Here is a 26,698-nt window from a genome sequence, read left to right as displayed (position 1 = left end):
ATATATTAGATGCGTAACTTAGGGGGCTTTCACACTGGCAGTTTAGTTCGGAACGGGGCACGGTTCGCATGAAAAATCGCTAATGTGAACGCTGTCATGGGACCCGGGTGCGCACTGGGGTACCGAACCCGAGACTACCTGGAGGAGGTGGTCTGAGTTCGGTTGCTCCCGAACCGTGCCGCGGTTCGCGTGAATGTGAAAGCAGCACGGACTCGGGTGCGCACTTGTTCAGGAAGTTAAGTGACCTGCGCATGCGTTTTAGCTTATTGTGATGTATTCAGTTAAATAAAACACTTGTAAGGGATGATAGTGTTGATGATTTACCTTGGATACGAGCGAGAGTGAGCCTGCTGTGTATTTGTGCATTGCGCGTGAAATCAGGGCACCAAATTTGGAAATCCTCTGTCTCCTCAAAAAGAGTCCGTTTGCAAGCAGTAGAAGGCCACCTTATGTGACACACGCACAGTAAACCTGTATTGTTCACTCAACTGCGCATAATAGCAGCGAATGAATAAAAAACACAATATTGACCCACGTTCTGTTTTCCATCATGCGCCGTGCACGTTTGCGATGACGTAATATGCACACAAACGCACCATGGGTTCGATAGAATCAAGCTGAGTGTGAAACCAGACCAACACTGCTGGGGGCGCCGGGAACAAATGCACTCGGGCTCGGACCGCAGCAAACGAGCCCAGTGTAAAAGCCCCCTTACTTGTGCACAACTGAATGGCGGTGAGAGAGAAAGGCGAGGCAATTAAAAAAATTGCAATGGCAGATTTAAGAAGTTGCAAATGCCTAATACATGGTTTTCACATTGGAGCTGTGAGTGTAAATTTTCATGTACAAGTACAAATATTTATAAAAATAAGTTCTCAAATTCACATCTACATGCTTTCGAGTTTTGCTACTCTTCTCCTTGATGTAATCCTTTCCAATCTTCAAGCAAAAGGAGCTGAATAAAATACTCTGAATGATATCAATCCTCAGTCTGACTTGTGAAGCAGCCTGAATCCTAACACACACCATGTTCGTTGTTTGGCCAGAGGAGAACTGGCCCCCCGACTGAGCCTGTTTTTCTTTCTTCATTCTGTCTCCTGATGGAGTTTGGGTTCTTGCCACTGTCGCCTCGGACTTGCTTAGTCTGGGCTTTTATTGATCGGCCTGCATTGACACCATTATATGAGAACTGAACTGAGCTGGACCATGACATCAGTGTTTTCTGCAGAGCTGCTTAATAATGAAAATGAACTCTTTTTATAATTGATTGAACAGAACTGAATCAACACTGACACTATTTTCTTTTTAGAGCAGCTTTACAGTCAAATTGAACTCTGTTTGCATCATTGATAATTTTTCTGTTCAACCCTGTAAAGCTGCCTTGAAACAGTCATTACTGCATATAGCGCTATTAATGGTGACTTTACATTTGCAAAAGAAATTTATTTAGTGTTAAAGAGAGTGAAAGAGAGTTTGTTTCGCAAGGCTTCGCTTCAGATGGCCTTTATTAACCCCCAGGAGCCGTATGGATTATTCTTAGTGATGGATGGATGTATTTGTTTTGAGCTTCAAAATCTCGTCCTCCATTCACTACCATTATACAGCTTGGAAGAGCCAGGATAACTGATTGTATTCGTCTGTAAGAAAGTCATATACACTTTGGAATGCTTGAGGGTGAGTAAATATTTTAATTAATATATATATATATATATATATATATATATATATATATATATATATATATATATATATATATATATATATATAAAAAATTTCATTTTTGGGTGAACTATCCCTTTAAAATGGTAATACCTGACTGACTTTTCCATTTGTTGTATGATATGATTAGATTCAGATGGTAAAAATCATACAAGTTGGGTGTCCACCTTAAAGATAATCACCACATTTACAGTGAAACCATCATATGTATAAATATAATATTAATCATATTATAAAATATAATTTAGAGTTACTACTGTAAAGCTTTATTAAATTATCTCCTTCAATACTGGCAGAATATTTACTTTTTAAAATAATTTTGTTTCTGTATTTTAAAAAAAGAACATTTTAATGACAGTATATTGAACAAAAATTCATTTTCCATTGATCAAAATAAACCGATAATAGTGCAAACTTTGCTAAAGTGATTGTTTTGATCTAGTATTAACTTAGTACTGATTCAAATACTGCAGCTAAAATAATGTTTTTAATAATGTCTGTGTTTCTTTTGCCCCGTGCTGGTTTTACCCCGTGTGTCTGTGGGGTAAAAGACCTCTGAATACACTACATACAGCAGTTTCAAACAAACAAACAACACACTTTTATGATTTATTTTCACACAAAATCTGCTGCTCCATTATTGTTCAATAAAAACATGAATCATACAATCATTCTGCAATGATACAATATGGAAATAGTGAAAAGCACATTTGTATAAGGCCTTTAGCCCCGTTATACCCCATAGACCATATAATCCTGCAGCATATCAACACGATGATAACAGCTGGCTCAACACCAGACACTGTAGAAATGTCAACACAAAGCATGCAAGAGAAGTGGAGCCATTCAACAGTGGTGTAAGTATAGAGAGGGAGGCACACAAACCGTGCGATGACCCACAGGGTTATCTGAGGAATTTGAGAGGAGCTCCAGCCGCGTTTCATTATGATTTAATACATTCTTTGCGCAGCAGATCTGAGAAGACCAGAGCGCGCTCCAGCGCAAATCTTTCCACATGCACGCGTACAGTATCACGATCAGATGACTCTAACACGTGTTGTCATATCTCGCTGGCTCCAGTCCAAAATTAATCCAGGATTACACTTTAACACAGAGAGAACTCAATGACTAATAAACGCAGCTGACGGAGCTTTCACTTGTCGAGGACTTCTAAAGCAAACAGGCTATAAAATAAACGGAAGACACGTACAGGCGAGATCTAAAAATGAGGTCTAAAGGAGTGTTTGTGCTTGTGTTACTAGGCGCGTTAACCGCATATTACGTTTATTCACCAATCCCGAATAACATAGAAGAGAGATGGAAACTAATGCTCACTGACTCTTTCTTCAAAACTTTAAGTCACTTGGTAAGTTTGCTTGCATATGTATTTTAAGTGGATTGAGCTGCCTGAAAGTTTAATGCCAGTTAAACGCATGTGTATTGCGATATTACTGCCTTATATCTCGTATCGTGTTGTTATTTTCGGCTGGGTTGATTATAGAGTGTGATTACGCAACTAATCGCAGTTGTAACCTATGTTGTTTCAAGCATTAGATAATTTGTTTGGATTTCACAAGTGTTTGGCACGACACCTTCGTGTCTGCTCAGAAGTGTGTGTCAGAGTCAGGCAGATTTACAGTTTACAGATTATGTCAATTCTTAATCCGACCATTAAAGTAAGCTTTGTGGCTAATAATAGAAAGAAGTTATATTTAAATAAATACCTTAATGTGTAAATGCACCTTAAATAGGGACGAGTGTTGTAGTGTTGCTTCTTTTTTCCCGGTCTCAGTTTGTCTTACAAATTAGAGTTGTTTTGAAATCTACATCTTGTACATCTTATTAACTAAAATGAGTGTCACAGTTGTTACAACTACTGGCTGAGTTGTAGGTGGAGTGGAACACTAATACAAATATGGACATCAGTTTACATTTTTAAGTGACAATCATCTTGGTTATAAAATTAGCTGAACAATTTTCATTTTAAAGGTACAATATGTAAGAATTGTGTATCAAAATATCCAAAAACCACTTGCACAGTGTTATATATTTCTTTCAATTTTACATTATCCTAAATGTTTCCAAGAATTTGTAAATTCAGAGAAAATTGGTAAATAGTGCCCGTCAATTGTCGCCTGTCTATGTCGTAATATCTGCGTTATCCCTGGTTTCCGCTAGTACTGCCATAGTAACCATGGCGACAGATGTGGACAACTGCGTAATGTTTAGCGGCACGCTTACACTGTTGTTGTTGCATTCAAACATTATGGACCATGGCAAGCAGACTTTGGGACAAAAGGAGAACGAAAACTAGGATCAATATCGGCGTGGCGTTTTCACGATGCCGAGAGCTAGCATCCGCGACTAACTTCGATTTGACAGAGATGCCGCTCTTGCATGCACTTTATTAGACAGGTGAGCAAATGTACATAAAACTAATCAATGTTATATAGCTCAACATGATGAAATGTTAGAATATGATCAGTATGTTATTCTAATTTTGATCTAGCTTACTGCTAGTCTCATACAGCCAACAAACTAACACATAGAATAACATAACTTTCAACACACTCAATTGAAGTTTAGTATGATAGTGTAGACCAAATGAAACACCTCACAATTTTAATTTGTTACATAAACTGTTTGAGTAGTAATTCAGCACTTGTGGGTAGTTCGGTAAATTAAAATGTCCTTATTCCTTTATAACCGCGGGACTCGAGTCTGGCGCTGATATATGTCTCTCATTAGCAATCGCGCCCTGCTTCATACCACAGTCATGTTAAAAACATCAATGTTTTCACTCATCCATAAACATTATTTCCCATAAACATTATTTAGATCCATCAGCATGATGACAAGTTCCATGATTCCGCTTATTCACTGCGTTATCCATCTACGCCTTTGTTATTAGGCTAACTATAGAGGTTAGCGACCCCTAGCGGCAAAAAATATTTCCCTTTAAAAAGGTAAACAAACAGGAAACATTTAAATTGTAAACAAGTTTGAAAAAAAAATGAATACTGTACAAACACATAAAAACATGGCTAACAACTAAGGAACAGACCACAATGTCTTTTTATGCTGCATCCCAATTTACCTACTTGTACTACGCCCCCAAAAAATATGTCGGCTACTCTTTTTCTGAAGAAAAGGTACATACTTTTGAGTGTAGCAGAAGAGTAGGCAAATTTTAGAACATTATACCATGTCTTAATTGAATTTTTTTTTCTTGGCATATTTGTGTTGTTGATCCTGTGGTTGGAAACTGGCCTGTCAATCATCTTGTCACAGTTAACTTCCACATATGCTATCGGAAATTTCCTACTTCCCACTTCTGAAGTCATGATAAATGGTGCGTTCAAGTCCTCCTGAGAAGTTCGTATTTACGAGGTGGGAAATCGTGTGTTCAAGTCACTTTCGTCGGACTAAGATGGCGCCATTGTACTTTCTCTTACATATTTACTCAAAAATACAGCAAAGAACGCAGGTTAATGTGTTCTAAATACCAGGAGAAATCAGAGTAAGGGGCAAAAATCTAGCTGAGTCGATCGGTTTATACCTAAACTTATGACTTGACTCTGATAAAGGAAAACTGGTAAATGCGTTTACATGATCACATGCATTGTCAGTTTATTGAGCATAATCGGGTTAAGAACGTGAAAATTCCCTGAAAAATTCTTCATTCCCTGAAAGTGAAAGCAGCTGCATTAACGCCGCATTCTCTCAGAGACGACGATGGATATAACGGTATAGCAACTATCTTAATTTACTGGCTTAATATTTCTCTTGTGGACCTACATTAATGACAGTGAAAAAATTAGAAGAATATTTCTTGTTAAACAAGTATTTGAAGCTGCTTTTGATTTTCACAGATGCCAGAGTTGTGCTGTGTTCGTGAACTAAAGACTGTTATTAGGCCTACAGTGTTTCCCCTACCTAAAATGCTGACGAAATCCAGTCATAATAAAGGAATTTAGTGTATAACGCGGAATTTCACGGAATTTGTAAATTTGAGGAAAAAATAGAAAGCAGTTCAGTACAGTTGAAATCAAATCGCGATGTAGACTAGTGTGTGTGAATATTAAAACACAAAGACTATTTAAATATGAATCCTGCATGTTCTGCGTGAATGAATGGTGCCGCCGACGCGCAGTTTCATTTACCATACACACACACACACACTGAAGCACGTGTGACGCTTGCGCTGTTTTTTGGCCTATAATATGAAGACACAAATGCATTCCTCTTCCTCTCCAGGCTCTAGATCCACTCTGAAAGTCACTTCGTGATCATTTCACCGCTTCATTTGAGAAAAACTATCATCATGACATAAAAACACAGAAACTCAAAAGGTCTTCACAGCAACCCGTCAAAATAAAAGTTCGGTTTAACTTGACATAAATATATTACTGTTGTACATTAGAATTTAGATATTTTCCAATGTAATAATACACTAACACCAATCCAAATAAATTATCATCAAAAAAATGAATTTTTTATTTTTTAATCCATGTTTTAATTTTAATAGTAAAGCTCATTGTGCAGCAAGTTATTTGACAAAAAGTTTATTTAATTTCATATGATTAAAATTGATGATAAATGATAAAAATGTGTGTTTTATGTCTTCATTTTATTACCAGAAAAAACACAACACAGTGTGATTTTTTTTTTTTCATATATATATATTTTTTAAAAAGTATAAGTTTAATGATTCATAATACATGATTTCAATTAATTAGACATGCTTTTTGATTGCAAAAAAAATTACACCACGTATCCGTAACACGCCCACTCCGCAACACTAGCAGTCCGCAACACTAGCACGGCTCCAGACTAACTTTTCCACTGGTTGCACTGGTGCTACCAACTTTCTTAGTTGGTCGCACCAGCATATGATTTGGTCGCACCTTTTTTCTTTTTTTCTTTTTTGCTACATGCCATGGGATTAATCAATGCATGCTGAGCTGATGAATAGTGGTTTTAATGGACCAAGGTTAGCAAAGGCTTTCTGGGTTGCAGCATAAACACCTGTAATATATTATATAAAAACACATGTAATATATGGTAAGTATCATTGCCAAATTTCAGGATTTTCATGGATTTTGGACAGTAATTTTAATCTGTAATTTTAAACATTTTACATTTGAATTATACAATCTATATATTTACATTTGAATTATATTATATCTATCTATCTATTATCATCTTTCTGTCTATTATCATCTTTCTATCTTTTAAAAATCATTAAACATTCAAATGTATGCATTACATTTTAAAATATTAAATATGCTGATACAGATTTTCGTTATCAAAGTTTATAGTTGTAACAAAAATCAGAAATCTCACACTCCTTACCTTCTGCATTTTATAATCATTTCCTTTTCCTCTGTGGAGCGATTACTCTCATCTAACCGCTGAAAAGACGTATGAAGGGGCTCGGTGTTTTGTGAGACCTTTTCATTTTTATATGCCTTAATTCCTGAATTCCTAATTGGCGCGTTTCACCATCAGTGTGCAATGCGCGTGACGTGTACGTTCGTCAATAAATAAACTGCACGTGTCTTGCGGAAGAACACTGTAGCCGGAGCTCCTTCTCTCCGTTAATGTCTATGGCGAGTCACGCAGGCACTGGGCTACTCCGCAGCCGAGACGACCCCGGGATAAAATAGTCAGAATATAAACACTTATTATAGGCGTACCGTAGTGATTCAGGATAAGTCAAAAACACGGTTTTGAAAATGGATTCATGATGTACTCGTTCATTTTGAACATAAGTTACGTTACGGACTGCAGCAGCTGCTGATACAACGGCGTTCTGTTGCGCGAGCGTCCACTCACACAAATGCGACCACATACAATTTTAACTCGCACATTCTCAAAAAATGGTCGCAGTCTGGAACCCTGATTAATGGTAAAACGAGCCAATTATCGTATTGATATCGTCAAAGGCATCTGCCATCAGCGATATCTCTGTCTGTCGTTGATACACGATACTATCTTCTATCGACACAATCCTACCTGACAATATACCTTTAAGTATTGTGGTATTCCACCAACTCGTTAAGATCGGGGCTTAAACAAAATCCCGAGCTTCCCACTCGTATTTACGACATTGTGGTGGCGTTCATGTGCGTTCAACTCGTATATCGAAAGAACAGGAATCGTGGAGGACACCTGATTTATTCATGCTTATTTATTGGGAAAATCATGCACATCAACCATGACTGTACATTTTAATTCTTTAAATAGGAAGGACACTTGTTAAGCATACATTTTTTGTAATGAAGGGAGATTTTACTCTTGAATAAAAAGGAAATGAACGATATGGTTGTGTGTGCCACTTGTATGCTGTTTGTCATAACACAATATCTACAGACATTAAGGGAGACGTGTCCCCAGTATTTGATATTCTTGATGCTGCTCTGCTGCATTGCATTGGTCTTTATGTTTTAAGGGTGAAATAAAAAAAATCTTTAAAAGTTGCATTTTCAGGCTGCTCTGCCTCAGTGGTCTTGCAGCACTTGTCAATGTTAAAATAATTGGGAATACCAATCAAATCACGGAAGGTTTGGAAGGCTTGGTTTACAGAAGCCAAGTGTGAATTCTAGCAAGATATACTGAATTTAAGGGTGAAAGAGTACAGTAAAAATTATGAAACCGTAATTTTGTCACTATTATCATAATCAAAATATCATTTTGATTAATTCTACATATGTGGATTTTAAAATGTCTGGAGGGTAAAGATTGGATAACAATGGTCTTTAAACCATGTCAGTCTTTTTCATTTTCATCTATATTAAGCCCCTTTCACACAGCCCGTTGATCCTGGGAAATTGCCAGAACGCCTTTTGTTAGGGGTGTGACGGTTATTATATAACTGTGAGACCGATGGTTATAGTTGAACACAGTCATTAGAACTCTATAACCGCCAAAACCGTGCTATTAAAATATTTTTTACAAACAGTTTTTATCATAGAGAATGTTTAAATACTAATATCATCTTACGAGGGAAACGGAGGCGGAGTTAGTGGTGCTTCAGAGGCTGAGTGCTGGAGATGATTCGGGAGAGGTCTGTGCACCTTTACCGATCAGAGCGCGCGCTGACACGGAGTAAAGCCTTGTTTATACTCGACGCGTCCGCATGAGCGCGAAGATGCGCGCGGCAAAAATGACGCATTGGGTGCGCAAGACCCCATTTCGCTTGGCTGTGTGCACGCCTTTTTTTGTAACAGCGCGCGCGATGACATGAGGAAGCTCAGGCTCGACAGGGATGACATGAGGAAGCTCAGGCTCGACAGGGATGACGTGAGGAAGCTCAGGCTCGACAGGGATGACGTGAGGAAGCTCAGGCTCGACAGGCATGACATGAGGAAGCTCAGGCTCGACAGGGATGACGTGAGGAAGCTCAGGCTCGACAGGGATGACATGAGGAAGCTCAGGCTCGACAGGCATGACGTGAGGAAGCTCAGGCTCGACAGGGATGACGTGAGGACGCTCAGGCTCGACAGGGATGACGTGAGGAAGCTCAGGCTCGACAGGGATGACATGAGGAAGCTCAGGCTCGACAGGGATGACATGAGGAAGCTCAGGCTCGACAGGCATGACGTGAGGAAGCTCAGGCTCGACAGGGATGACGTGAGGAAGCTCAGGCTCGACAGGGATGACATGAGGAAGCTCAGGCTCGACAGGGATGACGTGAGGAAGCTCAGGCTCGACAGGGATGACGTGAGGAAGCTCAGGCTCGACAGGGATGACATGAGGAAGCTCAGGCTCGACAGGGATGACGTGAGGAAGCTCAGGCTCGACAGGGATGACATGAGGAAGCTCAGGCTCGACAGGGATGACGTGAGGAAGCTCAGGCTCGACAGGGATGACATGAGGAAGCTCAGGCTCGACAGGGATGACGTGAGGAAGCTCAGGCTCGACAGGGATGACATGAGGAAGCTCAGGCTCGACAGGGATGACGTGAGGAAGCTCAGGCTCGACAGGGATGACGTGAGGAAGGTCAGGCTCGACAGGGATGACGTGAGGAAGCTCAGGCTCGACAGGGATGACGTGAGGAAGCTCAGGCTCGACAGGGATGACGTGAGGAAGCTCAGGCTCGACAGGGATGACGTGAGGAAGCTCAGGCTCGACAGGCATGACGTGAGGAAGCTCAGGCTCGACAGGGATGACGTGAGGAAGCTCAGGCTCGACAGGGATGACGTGAGGAAGCTCAGGCTCGACAGGGATGACGTGAGGAAGCTCAGGCTCGACAGGGATGACGTGAGGAAGCTCAGGCTCGACAGGGATGACGTGAGGAAGCTCAGGCTCGACAGGGATGACGTGAGGAAGGTCAGGCTCGACAGGGATGACGTGAGGAAGGTCAGGCTCGACAGGGATGACGTGAGGAAGCTCAGGCTCGACAGGGATGACGTGAGGAAGCTCAGGCTCGACAGGGATGACGTGAGGAAGCTCAGGCTCGACAGGGATGACGTGAGGAAGCTCAGGCTCGACAGGGATGACGTGAGGAAGCTCAGGCTTGACAGGGATGACATGAGGAAGCTCAGGCTCGACAGGGATGACGTGAGGAAGGTCAGGCTCGACAGGGATGACATGAGGAAGCTCAGGCTCGACAGGGATGACGTGAGGAAGCTCAGGCTCGACAGGGATGACGTGAGGAAGCTCAGGCTCGACAGGGATGACGTGAGGAAGCTCAGGCTCGACAGGCATGACGTGAGGAAGCTCAGGCTCGACAGGGATGACGTGAGGAAGCTCAGGCTCGACAGGGATGACGTGAGGAAGCTCAGGCTCGACAGGGATGACGTGAGGAAGCTCAGGCTCGACAGGGATGACGTGAGGAAGCTCAGGCTCGACAGGGATGACGTGAGGAAGCTCAGGCTCGACAGGGATGACGTGAGGAAGCTCAGGCTCGACAGGGATGACGTGAGGAAGCTCCGGCTCGACAGGGATGACGTGAGGAAGCTCAGGCTCGACAGGGATGACGTGAGGAAGCTCAGGCTCGACAGGCATGACGTGAGGAAGCTCAGGCTCGACAGGGATGACGTGAGGAAGCTCAGGCTCGACAGGGATGACGTGAGGAAGCTCAGGCTCGACAGGGATGACGTGAGGAAGCTCAGGCTCGACAGGGATGACGTGAGGAAGCTCAGGCTCGACAGGCATGACATGAGGAAGCTCAGGCTCGACAGGCATGACGTGAAGAGACTCAGACTTGGCAGGCACTGTGGGGTTGCGGGGCTCCTCGCCTGCTAAACCCACAGTAAATGGAGAACCGCTCGAAAGAAGGGCATAGTCAATGAATTTGGCCAGGTAATCGAAACCGCACCGGTTCGTTTAGCCCAAAGCAGAAAATGTCATTTAGAGCCACGTCATTAAAATCAACCAAATTACACAGTTCACAAAAGTTCTCGACATAATTTTCAAAGGTTTGGTCACCTTGACGAAGGTTCAGGAGACAAAGAACTGCTGGGTTCATAGTTGAGGGTCAAGTTTTCTGTAAAGATCCACTAAAGGCAAGTTGAATAGAGAACCCAAGTGCAGTTTATTTATCAATTAAATGAAGCAAAAGCATGAAACAAAAACCATGACATGAAGCTTACCGACAGAGATAACATAGAAACAAAACTTGACCAGGACACATGGCAAACATGAGGGCTTAACTGATCCAAATATTTATAATTAATTATAACGAGTTGTGATTAATTATTAATATTTCCCTTGTTGAGCTAATTTGCTACAACATGGTCATGAAAAATAGCATTTGTGTTTAGAATGACAAAATTTAAATAGGTAAATGATTTTAATTTGTACTATGCCTTTAAATTGAGCACAGACCAGCCATGGACATAATGTATACAATGGTTACAGACTCTTGAGGGTTTCTTATCAAAAAGACAAGATGTATAAAAAGAAGTAGTAGCATTTAAAGTAATTCATTTGATCTATTTGCAAATTTCAGGGTTCGTACAGGGTGATTAAAGTGTATGAAGTACTTGAATTTGACTTTTTGAAATGTAAGTCCTGGAAAACCCTTGAAAACAGACATATTTTTGAAGAGGTACTTGAAAAGTGCTTGAATTATTAAAAATATAGATGCACCGATACCGAGCACATGTACTCGTACTCGTAAAAATCCTCCGATAACAACCGATAGGCCTAACAGGCAGCGTGTGTACAGCGTGTGTCCGGTCAAAGAAACACTCATAACAGAGAGTAAAATGGGGATAAAAAAGAAGGCCGTCTATGAAGTAAATGTATTTTATTAGTGGAATATTAAACGCAATATAGTAACACATTAGCTGTGGTGCGCAAGCTGATAAGAGAACGCGCAGTGGATTGAGCGCGCAGCTGCACACGCGCGAGCTGGTCGATGGCAAAAAATAAATAACACGAATTCACACAAAACTATGTAAAAACGCCCGTCTTGGCGAGTATCCTAGTAAACAAAGTCGGTTATATCCTTTTACTGTCTATGCTCGTCGTGAATTCATTTGGGCCACCACCTATAATTTGATTGGCCGTCTCAGTCATGTTGTTATTAACAATCACAGTTAGATCGCTGATCCGCTCGCCAACATGAGAAAGTTGGTATTCTTGGTTTTGTACAAAATCTTTGCAGCACCAAAATACAGTTATTATTATCCAACTATTTCACCAGTTTTATTCTCCCCCTCAGAAAAAAAGCATTAGGACCTCAGGGACCTCAATGTTGGGTTGGCCATGTTTAGGACGAATAGTTTGTGAATTATGCATCAGTTACCCTTACAATGGCACTAACTCATGTGGTGTTACTTTTTCATGTTTATTCATTGACGCGAGTCTTACAATTATTTACACTTCAAAAAAAATGTTTCCATTACAAATATATAAACATCCTAAAATGTTTACCTTTTGGGCAAAATTGCATACATTTGATTTGTTTACAGTATTTAAATACTATTTGGCCAGTGGAAAAGATTGAGAATAATTCTTCTCTGAAAACTTTCTCTGAAATGTTATAACATTTTTATTTGTTTATTCTAAAACAAGGCAAGGATACTTAATGATTTTTAGCAATATAATGTGACGGCATATAGTTCGTATCTCACATTTTCTTAATGCCTTGGGCCGTTGAACATGGTATCAAGTGGATGGAATATGCATGGAAATGATATGCAGATGACCTTATTCATAGTAAAACGAGTTGTTGTAAGCTCCATATATGGTCATTTCGGGGAGGAGACGGGGTGGAGATGCATCTACGCACAATTTTCCGCTGACTGTCAAGTTCAAGTTCATTTTATTTATATAGCATGTTTTATAACAGCCACCAACTGACCAAAGTGCTTTACAGAGACAATAATGCCACAGATAAGTACAGCAAAGCTAAGAACAGCCTTAAACAGGAGTAGTAAAAACAGTGTCAGACTCATCAATAATAAAACAGAAATGGCAATATCAGACTTAGATAAATAGGAAAAACAGCATCACACTCAAAAGAGAAATAATAAAAGTAAGCAACCTTATTTATAGGCCAAGGAAAACAAGTGCATTTTAAAAGTGACTTAAATGAGATCACGGAAGGGGCTATCCTAACTTCAGTGTTGGGAAAGTTCACTTTCTACATGAACTAGTTCAAAGTTCAGTTCACAAATTTTAAAATGAACTAGTTCAAAGTTCAGTTCACAAATTTTAAAATGAACTAGTTCAAAGTTCAGTTCACAAATTTTAAAATGAACTAGTTCAGGGTTCACGGTTCCAAAAAATGAACTAGTTCATAGATCTTTTTTTCCATAAGTTGTTGCGAGCTATTTTTTTTTTTCATTATTGCCACAACCCATATACAACCACTACAGCAATTATTTTATCGGCGGCCAAAGTTTGCACAGAAATGTAAGATTTTTCCCATCCTCACCGACCTTGTCTTAAAACTGATCATACGATGCGACGCCTCCTCGATGCTTTGTCGACTACATGCTGCTTCTTGTCTTGATGACGCATGCGGCAGCTGCGGTGCGACACTGGTGTTGCCAGATTGGGTGTTTTTTCCTCTACATATTAAGGCCTGTTTACGTGTGTTTTAGCCGGGTTTTCGCCTGGAAGGCTCTATAGAAATCTGGCACCCTATTGAACGAAGTTAAACTGAGAGAGCGTGCGTTCACAGACACCAGAATGAACGCGTTCACAGTAACGTTCATCAGGCAGTAATACAGTACGTTCAGTTCACGTTCGCCCAAAATATGAACGAGTTCATGAACTATCGCTCAATGAACGCGTTCAGGCATAACACTGCCTAACTTCTATGGGCAAATTGTTCCACAGCCGAGGCCCAACCACAGAGAATGCTCGATCCCCGACTGGTTTTTATAAAGAGAATTTTTATACATGAGGCCCCTGGTGTTACTTTTCAATCTTCCCTGCGTATCTCTGAAGCCTAATAATGACTAATACTTTATCAGTAACTAGATTACAAAGTTTGTCAAGGCAGATTTTGATGTTGTTAGATCGCTGTCATGTTGCAGTTTACTAGCACATTGCTGCCAGGTTTCTAACATGTTGTTTCATGTTGCTAGCATGTTTCTGGCATGTTTGAGATCATTAATTAATTAGGAGAGAGCTCCATGAACCAAACTGAGTGTGTCAGATCAAGGAGACATACTGTGCACAGGAGTGAGTCCCCAGGGTCGGAGTTGAGGACCACTATTTAAAAACACTGATAGAATGTTCCTAGCTTGTTGTTATGATGACCGTAATATGTTTTAGCATGCAGCTTGCGTGTTTGAGCATGTCTCTGGCATGTTTTTGCACGTTGTGAACATGTTTCTAGCTTGTTTTGACAGTTAGCATATTGCTAGCATGTTATAACAAATGTTTATGTTGCTAGCTTGTTTTAACGTGATGCTAACATTGAGCACATTAACCCTCTGGGGACCAAGGGTTTTTTGGGGCCCTTGGGATGTTTTGACATGCACTGACATTTGTGCTTTTTTCAGTTATTTATAAACATGTTAATGGCAAAGGTGTAAATTCACTCTATATAGCACAAACGGGGCTACCATAATCTGTGAACAACATGTATGTACATGTTTGTATTTTTGAGAGAATATTATTTATGCATGGTTATTGAAAAACTTAAAAATAAAAGTTTCTGAAATAAGGCCACAAAACACATATTGATTATTTCTTCACAAGACTTTTGAAAATTGTATCACATAGTCTAGAATATTTGCTCCAAAACTATGTGAGAATCATCCTGACTACTCATTCAGATAAGTCAATAAAGTCTTTTATAATGTGTATGACGTGTTTAGTGTGAGAAAGCTTTATGCAAGGAGGCGTGATCTCTCATTAATATGTATGGCATTTCACACCTGAGAAAGACAAAGACCCTCCCATAATAGCCCTATTAGGTGCTATCAGGCCCCATTACGAGGAGCCTTGCGCAAAGAATGAGGAGATTTAAAAAAGAATGGCTTTTAGATTGTTTGGATTTATTTACAACACAACATAATCCAAAGATACACAACAAAGGACAAAAAAGCACATTAGTAAACACACTGATCTAAATACAGAGGCTTGCACAGTCACACAGCATTGTCCCATTCCTGAAACATAGTACATACCTGTCATTTCCAAGGTGTTTGATTTTTCATTACAGTCTCCTGTGAATGTTGAAGTCAGCAGGACTGATATCAAGAGAAACTATACGGCTGCACGACTTTGGGCATGCATTGTAGATTTTTCTGGTTAAAATAGCTTTTTAATTATAGGCTATATATATATATATATATATATACACACACACACACACACACTGCATAGAATTAGAAGAGAACACACCCATGCTAAAGTTGACTAAAAAGAGGAATAAAATAATCTTAATGCCTTAATTAAAAAATTAGGAAAACTCTAACCTTTAGGGACGTGAATAATGTCCCTGAATTCTTTGTGAATGATTAAATTATCTATCGCAAATAATTAAATGTTCTTCTTTAAAATACAGGGTGCATACGTCTGGACACTTCTATCCCCAGAAACTCCTAACAAAAGCTGATGTCTTTATTTTGAAGCTTATTTGATGCTTATTTGATTTGAAAAACTTTATCCAAAACTAGTCAACGAAATTTTGTCTTTTATTTCGTCTGTAACAGTGCGTATCTGTGCGTTCATTCATTCATTTACACACACACACAGAGAGAAACATGATTCACATTTAAACAGTATGCTATTTTTCCGTTTACAGACACTAACGTTATTCTATATCGCGATTAGAACAAAGCACAGCCATAAAACACTTACAGTTCTCAGCTGAATCTGTTGCTCCTCCTCCTCGAAGTGAAAATAAACCAGCACTTCTGTATTAAATGTCCCAGGATTATTCCTCATAGCCGCGCAAAATGAATCTTAATCTGACTAAAAAATATAGTGCGTTTACAGCATTTGCCTGGGGGCGTTTATCTATTTTGCAAATGGCCTCAACACATTATCTTATGAATAGCGCGCTCTGCGAGTGGGTGTGAACAAATTAACGATAATGAGCTGAGACAGGAGAAACTGTACTTCTCTTTAGTTTCAGACAGATTACATTGCAGGAGAATATTTGTTTTAAATGTGAATTGTTTTATTTGACAGTAGAAATTTAAAGCGTTCTTTAGACGTATGTTTCATGTTTGTGTGATAAGTATTAGCGGAGTTTCCATTCATTTTCCAGACATGTTTCAGAAAGATTTTTGCGGAGACAGAGTGAGCTGAAAGCGCACCCTGTTTATTTTATTTATTTAAAAAAACACACAAGGTTTTGATGTTAATGTGAGTGTACACAAAAAAAGAAGACCCTCTATAGTTTATAATCATGTATTGATTTGATTTATATGACCATAAATGACGGAGTAAAGTCTATGTTGCTGCTATGTGAAAAAAAAAACAGCAAAACGCGCGGGCGCGTTCTTGGTCCCCAGAGGGTTAAAGACTAGGGAAGTTATTTTGATTAACCCTCTGGGGACCAGAGTGTTTTTGGGGCCCTTGGGATGTTTTGACATGCACTGACATTTGTGCTTTTTTCAGTTATTTATAAACATGTTAATGGCAAAGGTGTAAATTCACTCTATATAGCAGAAACTTGGCTACCATGATATCTGAGCAACATGTATGTACATGTTTGTATTTTTAAGAGAATAATGTTTAGGCGTGGTTATTGAAAAAAAAAAAAAGAAAAAGAAAGTTGCTGAAATAAGACCACAAAACACATATTGATTATTTCTTCACAATACTTTTGAAAATTGTATCACATAGTCTAGAATATTTGCTCCAAAACTATGTGAGAATCATCCTGACTACTCATTCAGATAAGTCAATAAAGTCTTTTAGAATGTGTATGACGTGTTTTGTTTGAGAAAGCTTTATGCAGGAGGCTTGATCTCTCATTAATATGTGTGGCATTTCACACCTGAGAAAGACAAAGACCCTCCCATAATGGCCCTATTAGGTGCTATCAGGCCATATCATTACAGGAGCCTTGCACAAAGAATGAGGAGATTTAAAAAAATAATGGCTTTTAGATTGTTTGGATTTATATAAGGAAAATACAGGGTGCATACGTCTGGACACTTCTATCACACACCCTTCACCATATAGACATGGTTTTATTTCAGTTCAAAGTTCAAAGTTAGAGTTGGAAACATCTTGAAAAGAAAATTGTCTTTTTCCATAAATGTCTTAGTTTGATCATACATATTTCAAAGTTGAGGATTCATTATTTTGATATAGCTTGAACAAACACTATAACATCTTAGTTGATTAGTTTATTGACAAAACATACTATATATTTAACATATGAGCAGAAACTCCTAACAAAAGCTTATTTGCTGTCTATTTTAGAGTAAAAATTTTATCCAAAACTAGTCAACGAAATGTTGTCTTTTATTTAGTCTGTAACAGTACGTATCTGTGCGTTCGTTCGTTCATTCATTCATTCATTCACACACACACACACACACACACACACACACACACACACACACACACACACACACACACACACACACACACACACACACACACACACACACACACACACACAACATGATTCACATTTAAACAGTATGCTATTTTTCCGTTTACAGACACCAACGTTATTCTATATCGCGATTAGAACAAAGCACTTGCATAAAACACTTACTTCTCAGCTGAATCTGTTGCTCCTCCTCGAAGTGAAAATAAATCAGCACTTGTTCTGTGGTAAATTGTCCCAGGATTGTTCCTCATATAGCCGCGCAAGACGACAGTAGATTAATCTGACTAAAAAATAATGTGTGTTTTCAGAGTTTATGGGCGTTAACGCATCTCAATGTGTTGCTTCACATATTTGCGTTTGAATAGCGCGTGCTCTCCGTGGGCATGTCACATTACCAGAGATAATCAGCTGAGAGAACGATAATGAGACGGGCTGACACGTCTCTCTTTTTATATAGATGACATAAACGGAGAATATTAATTTTAGTTTTGAATCGGATCATTTAAAAGTACAAACTCAAATGATTTAAAAGATATATTGCTTATGGCTGGGTGAATAGTATTAGCTGAGTTGTGTTGAAGATTAGAGACGTGCTCCAGAAAAAAAGTTAACGGTGACCGAGAGGCAGAACGCACACCCTGTTTGTTTTCTTTATTTTACAAAAGCACAATATTTTATTTCGATTGTATGTGGGCACATGAGAAAATAATCTGTTAAATGTCTACTTTTTTATATTTCTTAGCTCTATATGAACAGAAATGATGGTAGTACTTTAAGTCTATTTTTCTGCTATGTGAAAAAAAAAACGAACAAAACGCGCCGGCGCGTTTCTGGTCCCCAGAGGGTTAAAGACTATAAGGGCAAATTAATTAAAAATAAATACAAACCCGATTCCAAAAAAGTTGGGACACTGTACAAATTGTGAGTAAAAAAGGAATGGAATAATTTAGAAATCTCATAAACTTATATTTTATTCACATTAGAATATAGATGACATATCAAATGTTGAAAGTGAGACATTTTGAGATGCCATGCCAAATATTGGCTCCTTTTGGATTTCATGAGAGCTACAAATTCCAAAAAAGTGGACAGGTAGCAATAATAGGGCAGAAAAGTTAAATGTACATATAAGGAACAGCTGGAGGACCAATTTGCAACTTATTAGGTCAATTGGCAACATGATTGGGTATAAAAAGAGCCTCTCAGAGTGGCAGTTTCTCTCAGAAGTCAAGATGGGCAGAGGATCACCAATTCCCCCAATGCTGCGGCGAAAAATAGTGGAGCAATATCAGAAAGGAGTTTCTCAGAAAAAAATTGCAAAGAGTTTGAAGTTATCATCATCTACAGTGCATAATATCATCCAAAGATTCAGAGAATCTGGAACAATCTCTGTGCGTAAGGGTCAAGGCCAGAAAACCATACTGAATGCCCGTGATCTTCGGGCCCTTAGACGGCATTGCATCACATACAGGAATGCTACTGTAATGGAAATCACAACATGGGCTCAAGAATACTTCTAGAAATAATTGTCAGTGAACACAATCCACCGTGTCATTCGCCGTTGCCGGCTAAAACTCTATTGGTCAAAAAAGAAGCCATATCTAAACGGGAACCAGAAGCGCAGGCGTTTTCTCTGGGCCAAGGCTAATTTAAAATGGACTGTGGCAAAGTGGAAAACTGTTCTGTGGTCAGACGAATCAAAATTTGAAGTTCTTTTAACCCTTAAAGACCTAGACCATTTTTGGAGCACATGACTCGCCTGCTCTTTTCTTTGTTTTTCTAACCCATTATGGCAGTCAGCATCAAGTACCATATATCATTTTAAACAAGAGAACTTGATGTTTCAATCTAGCTCATGTAAATGACCAATTTTACATTTATTTTGTCTTAGAATGGATAAATTTACCAGATTTAAGAAAAACGGCAGCAGCTTTCTTGTGGGTTTTTTTTACTCAGCTCAAACAAATCCTCCTGAAGTTTGGATTTTTTCCTTTAGAAAGTTGTACTTGGATATTCTAGATTTCCAGATGAAATTTTTACTACATGTAACAATCCCTAAGCAAGTTATAGCCATTTATTATAACATTATTATAGGCGATTTTCAGTGAAAATCTGGTGTTATTTACAATGTAGATGTGTCCAAAAAAGTTCAGGAAGAAAAATAAATAGAAACATTGTAATAGAGCACTGAAGCAAATGTGACTTTATATATATTTATGTAGTTTCAACCGATCTGGGCTTGGGGGTGGGACTAAGCATCAACAAACTGCTTGTTTGGCTCAGAGGAACAAATCACATGGGTTTCTTTGACGAATCAATGCTGATCAAAACTTGATGATGCAATCACATTCACTACGGAGCATCTGAATGTCCAATCGCGATGAACCCGATACCAAAATAAAGCCGCGGATCTCCTCTTTATGGGACTTTTTAAAGCATACAAATTGGATCAGTGGTTCAAAAGTTATTAAAACATTTAAGAACAACAGTTATTTTTATGCCGCCGGCGGCCGTTTAGGTCTTTAAGGGTTAAACTGGGACGCCATGTCATCCGGACTAAAGAGGACAAGGACAACCCAAGTTGTTATCAGCGCTCAGTTCAGAAGCCTGCATCTCTGATGGTATGGGGTTGCATGAGTGCGTGTGGCATGGGCAGCTTACACATCTGGAAAGGCACCATCAATGCTGAAAGGTATATCCAAGTTCTAGAACAACATATGCTCCCATCCAGACGTCGTCTCTTTCAGGGAAGACCTTGCATTTTCCAACAAGACAATGCCAAACCACATACTGCATCAATTACAACATCATGGCTGCGTAGAAGAAGGATCCGGGTACTGAAATGGCCAGCCTGCAGTCCAGTGCCCGGTTGCATAAAGCACCTTAAGTTTTTCCCTTAAGTGTGATACTTAAGGGGCGATTTCCCCTTACCTAAGAGAATAACTTAAGGGTGTTGCATATAATCTCTTAAATGGTTCTCTTAGGTAAGGGAAACATTTAAGTGTTTCACGACAGCGATCCTGGATTCACGTTATAAAAGTCTGTTGTTGCCATAGATGCGCAAAACACTAACACTAGCAATTACGCGTTTTCATCAAATAAAGTAGGCTAATAAAGTAGGCTAGGATATCGGAATGGATAAAGAAAACAAAAAAAGAAAGCCTAATTGGACAGAGGAGGAGAAATGCATTCTTCTTGACGAATATGATAAAAGAAAAACAATTTTGAAAAGCAAACTAAATCCCAATGTAACTGCTGCAAAAAAAAACAGAAACAGTGGGAAGAAATAACGGAAAAAATCAACGCAAGGAATCTTGATGTGAAGAGGACGGTTCAGGAAGTCCTTGAAAAATATGAAAACATCACTGTGGTCGCAAAAAAAGAGTTGAGCGCTTATAAGAAAGAAGCCAACAAAACAGGTAAGATTGAGCAAGACTACGCTTTTAAGATTGTATGCACCGCACCCTGGTGAAGAGTGCGCTTTATTGCTGTACAGTGTTAAGACCTAACCATTACAAAACTGACCAACAGGTGGAGAACCGCCACCGGCTGAGTTGTCGGACTGTACTATAATGGTACAAAACATCATTGGAGCTGACTCACCTGTCCTGTCTGGTATCTGTGGTGGTTTAGAGAGTGAAGCTGAACCAGTGCAACAGTGTAACATAGAGTGAGGCATTAAGTTATTGTTCTGTATCAGCATAGAATAACAGTGGTTTAGAGGATACATTATTATTTTGACATCATTAGAGACATAATACGTTATAACATAATGATTTAACTGACATTCATTTCACATTTAGACCCTTGCAGCACTCTGAAAAACAACTTCAGCACCATCAGATCGTCAGCAGAGCGCCGATACAGGCAACCGCTAAGTAATGATTTATGTTAATCCAACGTAGAACAGCTTTAATATTATTTTTTAAGATTTTCTTAATTTTCCCCATTACTTGCGTATTTCAGAAGACCGCAAATATCACCTGCAGCCAAAACAAGAGAAGATGTGCTGGAACTGCAGAGAGAGGTTCTACAGCTGGAAAAGGAGAAACTGCAGCTGGAGATTGAAAAACTAAAGGAGGAGACGGAAAATCAGGAGCTCTATAATTTTATTCTAAATAACAAACTTTTACAGCTAAAGGCTGAAGGAAAAATAACAATAACTACAATTGAGTAATTTTTTGACAATTGTTTTTTCAGATTTCAGATTGTGTGTGTGTGTGTATGTTATAATAATAAAAACTACTAGTACTACTACTACTACTTCTTAAGATGACTACTATTAATACAACTATATTATCAGTTAAAGAAAGCATTTACAATGGCATCTCTAGCAGCATATCCAGCCTGTTGGAAATCTTGATTTTGAATCAGATGCAGTTCTTCATAGCCCTCTTCATTCCTGTGCTCATCCTCTTCTTCGATAGCAGAATACGTCTTGGAAAGGTTGAAGAGCACAACACAGGCTAAGGCTCAATACGCAGTTTGCTGTGGAGACAGTGAAACCTGCGCTTCAGCTGTCCGATGGTCCTCTCAATAATCGACCTTGTGTGGGTCAGCGCATTATTGTACCTTTCCTATTCGGGTAAAAAAATAAAGAAAAAATAATAAAGATTTTTACCAGTAGGCTATCAACAGTGCTTTAAGATAAATACTATGAAGGTAATTTATTGCATAAAAGATTTTCTTTCAGAGTGCAAAATATTTGAGGCTTTGATTATTTTAAAACATACACAAATCAGGTAAGGTGTTACAGAATTGACAACGTGTAGCAGCAACACAATAGAAAGTGCATACCTATTTTAAATACATATTTTAATACATTTATAATTCAGTAAACTACTGCTAATATTTCTTTAATGCTCACAATTTGATTAACATTTTCCATGCAAATCTTTTAGGCACCAAATTATACCTTCATAGGAATATACGTATTAATTAATTACATGCCTGTGCAGCATTACGGGGATTCATGAAGGGCGTCATGAGCCATGGACGGCAGGGGTAGCCACTGTCCCCGAGCAGGAGACCAGTGTGCACTCCAGCTTCTAAATCTCTCCCTAGTTTGCTCTCCGCCAAAATCCTGTAGTCATGTGTAGTCCCGGGCCATGATGCAACAACATTTATAATCTTGCAGAGATGGTCACACACTAATTGTACATTTATTGAATGGTAGCCTTTTTTGTTTACGTACTGGTCTTCGTGTGTTTGGGGCGCCTGTATTCTGATATGTGTGCCGTCAATAACACCACATATGCGAGGAAAACCTGCTTTCCGAAAAAAACTGGTTTGAATGACCTCCTGGTCATGACGGGATGGAAACTTGACCGTTGCGTTTAAATGACGGGAAAGAGCCCCCGCAACCCGGTGAACCACTCTGCTGACAGACGATTTATGCACGTGGAAAACGTCTCCCACTACCGTCTGAAAACTTCCAGTTGCAAAAAAACGCAGTGCTATAAGCAGTTGTAACACTGCAGGTAAAGAGTGGTTGCGATGTGTGACATGGTCAAGGTCGCCGTCTAGTTTGTTAGCGATGTCAAAAATTGCGCGTCATTTAAACCGGTATTCAAGCAACAATTTTTCATCGCTAAGATGGTCCAAAGGGTTCTCCCGATCTCTAAAAATTCGTCTTTGCACATAATTATCTTCAACTGGTTCCATAAATTCAGCCATGTCGTCTTATTTTTGTCCGCGTTACTCTTAAGGTTACGATTTCCAAACCTTAAATTATACTTAGGGAAATGACCGTTAAGGGGTTTTATGCAACACTTAACGCTTTTTAAGGGATTACTTAAGTGAAAAAAACAGCATTTAAGGGAAATTCTAAGTGTTTTTGACGTTTCACTTAGAGAAACCCTTAAGTAACACTTAAGGGTTTTTTCTGCAACACCCTTAGGCTTAAGGGAAACATAAGGGAGAACTTAAGGGAAAATTACACTTAAGGTGCTTTATGCAACCAGGCACAGATCTTTCCCCTATAGAAAACATTTGGCGCATCATAAAGAGGAAGATGCAACAAAGAAGACCTAAGACAGTTGAGCAGCTAGAAGCCTGTATTAGACAAGAATGGGACAACATTCCTATTCCTAAACTTGAGCAACTTGTCTCCTCAGTCCCCAGACGTTTGCAGACTGTTATAAAAAGAAGAGGGGATGCCACACAGTGGTAAAAATTGCCTTGTCCCAACTTTTTTGAGATGTGTTGATGCCATGAAATTTAAAATCAACTTATTTTTCCCTTAAAATTATGCATTTTCTCAGTTTAAACATTTGATATGTCATCTATGTTGTATTCTAAATAAAATATTGAAATTTGAAACTTCCACATCATTGCATTCTGTTTTTATTCACAATTTGTACAGTGTCCCAACTTTTTTGGAATCGGGTTTGTAAATGATGTGCATGGATACATCATTAATAACAAATACTACAATATTCCATAAAAAATGGTGACTTTAAGCCTTGACTTGGACTAGTGACAAGAGATTTGACTCAAACTCTGCATCAAAGACTTCTGTGAACATGCTGGAGTAACATAATTTAACATTAAGTAGCTTAACAAAGGGCTGTTGTGCATTGAACCAAAGGTTTAGGGTGTTCTGGCTATTAGTGAGATGATATCAGCTGATCAACCATGCGTCTGACTTGCACATAGCCTTTGTGGGAAAATATAACCATGCATCATGTGGCAAGCTATAAATAACCCAAACACTGCCGTTTCAATGCATTTTTTATTTTTTCTGTCTTCACAGGCAGAACTTAGTGAGCAGGTGGGACTTCTGGACTTTTGGAGAGTTATGATGTTCATCACCTTTGCAGAGCGAGTAGTAACTGTGTCAGATGAGAGGGTGCAAGTGGCAGATGAGATTTTTGATGGTGTAGAGGTGATTGTGTATCAGCCTACCCAGCAAGAAGAAACTGGAGAGCTGAGAAGAGCCATCATTTACCTGCATGGAGGTGGATGGTGTCTTGGCAGCTCCCGTGAGTATTATTAACCACACACTCCTGTATAACGGAATGTCCTAGCTTTCATATCTTAAGAGTAAGGTAAATGTATTTCTATTCAAGTCATTTAAGTACTCAGGGATTAAAGTTCTCCTTTTTCTGCGACATATTTCTTGGATTGTATGAGATCAGCGCAGATCAGGGTAAAAAATTAACGGGGGCTTGGGGCAAAAATTCCAATGCCCCCTAAATATAAGATGCAAAAAAATTATGACTGTCGAGACTGGAGTGAAATGTGAAAATATTTGAAGTGTTGATTGCAGCATTTAAATTAAAGGTATGCTCATCACGCTCACTGACTGAACTCTCGCAAATTCAATTATTAAAATCAACAAAGTCCGGTACGATGTACATGATTCATTTTGCAGTGTAGACAGCTTCAGGGTGTCACGTAATGTAGTTAATAGAAACTCTCACGACAAGGAATACTTCAAGTAGAAAGGCTTTAATATCAAATACTCATGTTAAACGCAGGGGAAAAACCTTATATATATTGACGAGAATGGACGAAGACTGAGGGAGAACACAGGGACTAAATACATGGAGCTAACAAAGAAGCTTGATGAAATAATTAATGAACACAGGTGGAGACGAATTAACGGGAACTAGGGCAGAACTAGGGGGCTGTTTACACCACACTGTTTTCAACTATATGTGGCAACTCGAGTGTTATTGGTGGGGCGGGGCACTGATTGCACACATGCTCAGCTACCTTAATTGGAGTTCACTTCCCGACTACGCCACCTTGGGAATTTCACCCAAGGAAGTAAACGCACCCTCTAGAGGCACGTGCAGGTTCAAATCACCATTTGAGCCAGAGACATAGGTAATCATACAAAAACATATTTTATTAACAGTTATAAAATGGGCATCAACAAGCAGCCACACTCATCTCATTAACAGTTTCAAATATTACTGGCAAAAGAACTGGGGGCTTACCAACAGGGGCAGTCTCAGATAGAATAATCACCATAAAAAAATGCAAATCACAAATCACAGTGCACTCACACACTAGGACACACACACACCGACTAATGTCAGTGAAGAGCACGACACACAGTGAAGGAGGCCACCACCCAGAGAAAGTCACTCGTCTGCCCCTGGTGCCCAGATCTGCCGACAAAAAGAGAGAGAGTAAGAGATCTGCATAAACTCAAATAAAAAAAATACTATAAACAAATAAATCCAGCGGTAGGGGTTCAGTCATAATAATAATAATAATAATAATGTATATTCAATGAATCACAATAAATAAATTGAAACAAATAATACCAACTGGTTGAAAACTGATTAAAAACATAAACCAGATGACAAAACAACAGAGGCTATAAAGCATTTCGAGGCGCACTTCTGCGACTAGAGCCAATTAACATGGAACGCTCATTGGGAGCACATTAGTCTCATGCTAGACACGGAACAGTTTCGTCCTGGAAACAGAACAGCAACCCTGAGACAAGCCGTAGAGCGTCGGAGCATACCGCACTTTATCAGAACGCCGTCATCACGCGCGATAGAACATGCTGCACCAGGGTTTTATATCCCGAATTCATAGAGTCAGGCATCACTGATAACCTCAGTTGCGACTGCGAATGGACTTTAGACATCTCAAAGTCCCAGCACCAGCAAACACCACGAGTCAGTGGCTCAAAAGCGTCGGCGGTCTTTATGACTGGCCTTACATGTTGACATTCAACACAGGCAGCGGCGGCGCATCGATGACGTCACAGGCCCCCGAAAGTGACACACACCTACAGCTGGCACCTCATGTTTTTATACATTTATGGTCACAGCCCATTGGCCGAACCTTAAATTACGAATAAAAATAGGAGGGGTTAATAGTCCATCCTGCCACATATACGTAAAACATTTTAAGCGTTTTGGCCGTTCGTTTACATGACAACAGCGTTTTGGGTGGCTGAAAACGCAAACCTTTGAAAAAGGGTTTCAAAGTGCAAGTTTTGGAAAAAGGTCTCCACGTAAA

General features: G+C 39.4%; 1 protein-coding gene across 1 annotated transcript in view; it reads left to right on the top strand.

The window, feature by feature from the left end:
• Window positions 1–2,582: 2,582 nt before the first annotated feature.
• aadac (arylacetamide deacetylase) overlaps window positions 2,583–26,698 on the top strand; it is a 54,597-nt gene continuing 30,481 nt past the window's right edge. The window contains exons 1-2 of the mRNA XM_056271246.1: window positions 2,583–3,085; window positions 24,465–24,693. Coding sequence (XP_056127221.1) covers window positions 2,945–3,085; window positions 24,465–24,693 — 370 coding nt within the window. The 5' untranslated portion in view covers window positions 2,583–2,944. The remainder of the gene's footprint in view (window positions 3,086–24,464; window positions 24,694–26,698) is intronic.

Source organism: Rhinichthys klamathensis, unplaced genomic scaffold, assembly GCF_029890125.1.
Source record: "Rhinichthys klamathensis goyatoka isolate OS25496 unplaced genomic scaffold, OSU_Roscu_1.1 h1tg000313l_1, whole genome shotgun sequence".
Classification (NCBI taxonomy): Eukaryota; Metazoa; Chordata; class Actinopteri; order Cypriniformes; family Leuciscidae; genus Rhinichthys; species Rhinichthys klamathensis.
The sequence above is the reverse complement of the archived record's forward strand: the minus strand, read 5'-3'. Positions and strand labels throughout refer to the sequence as shown.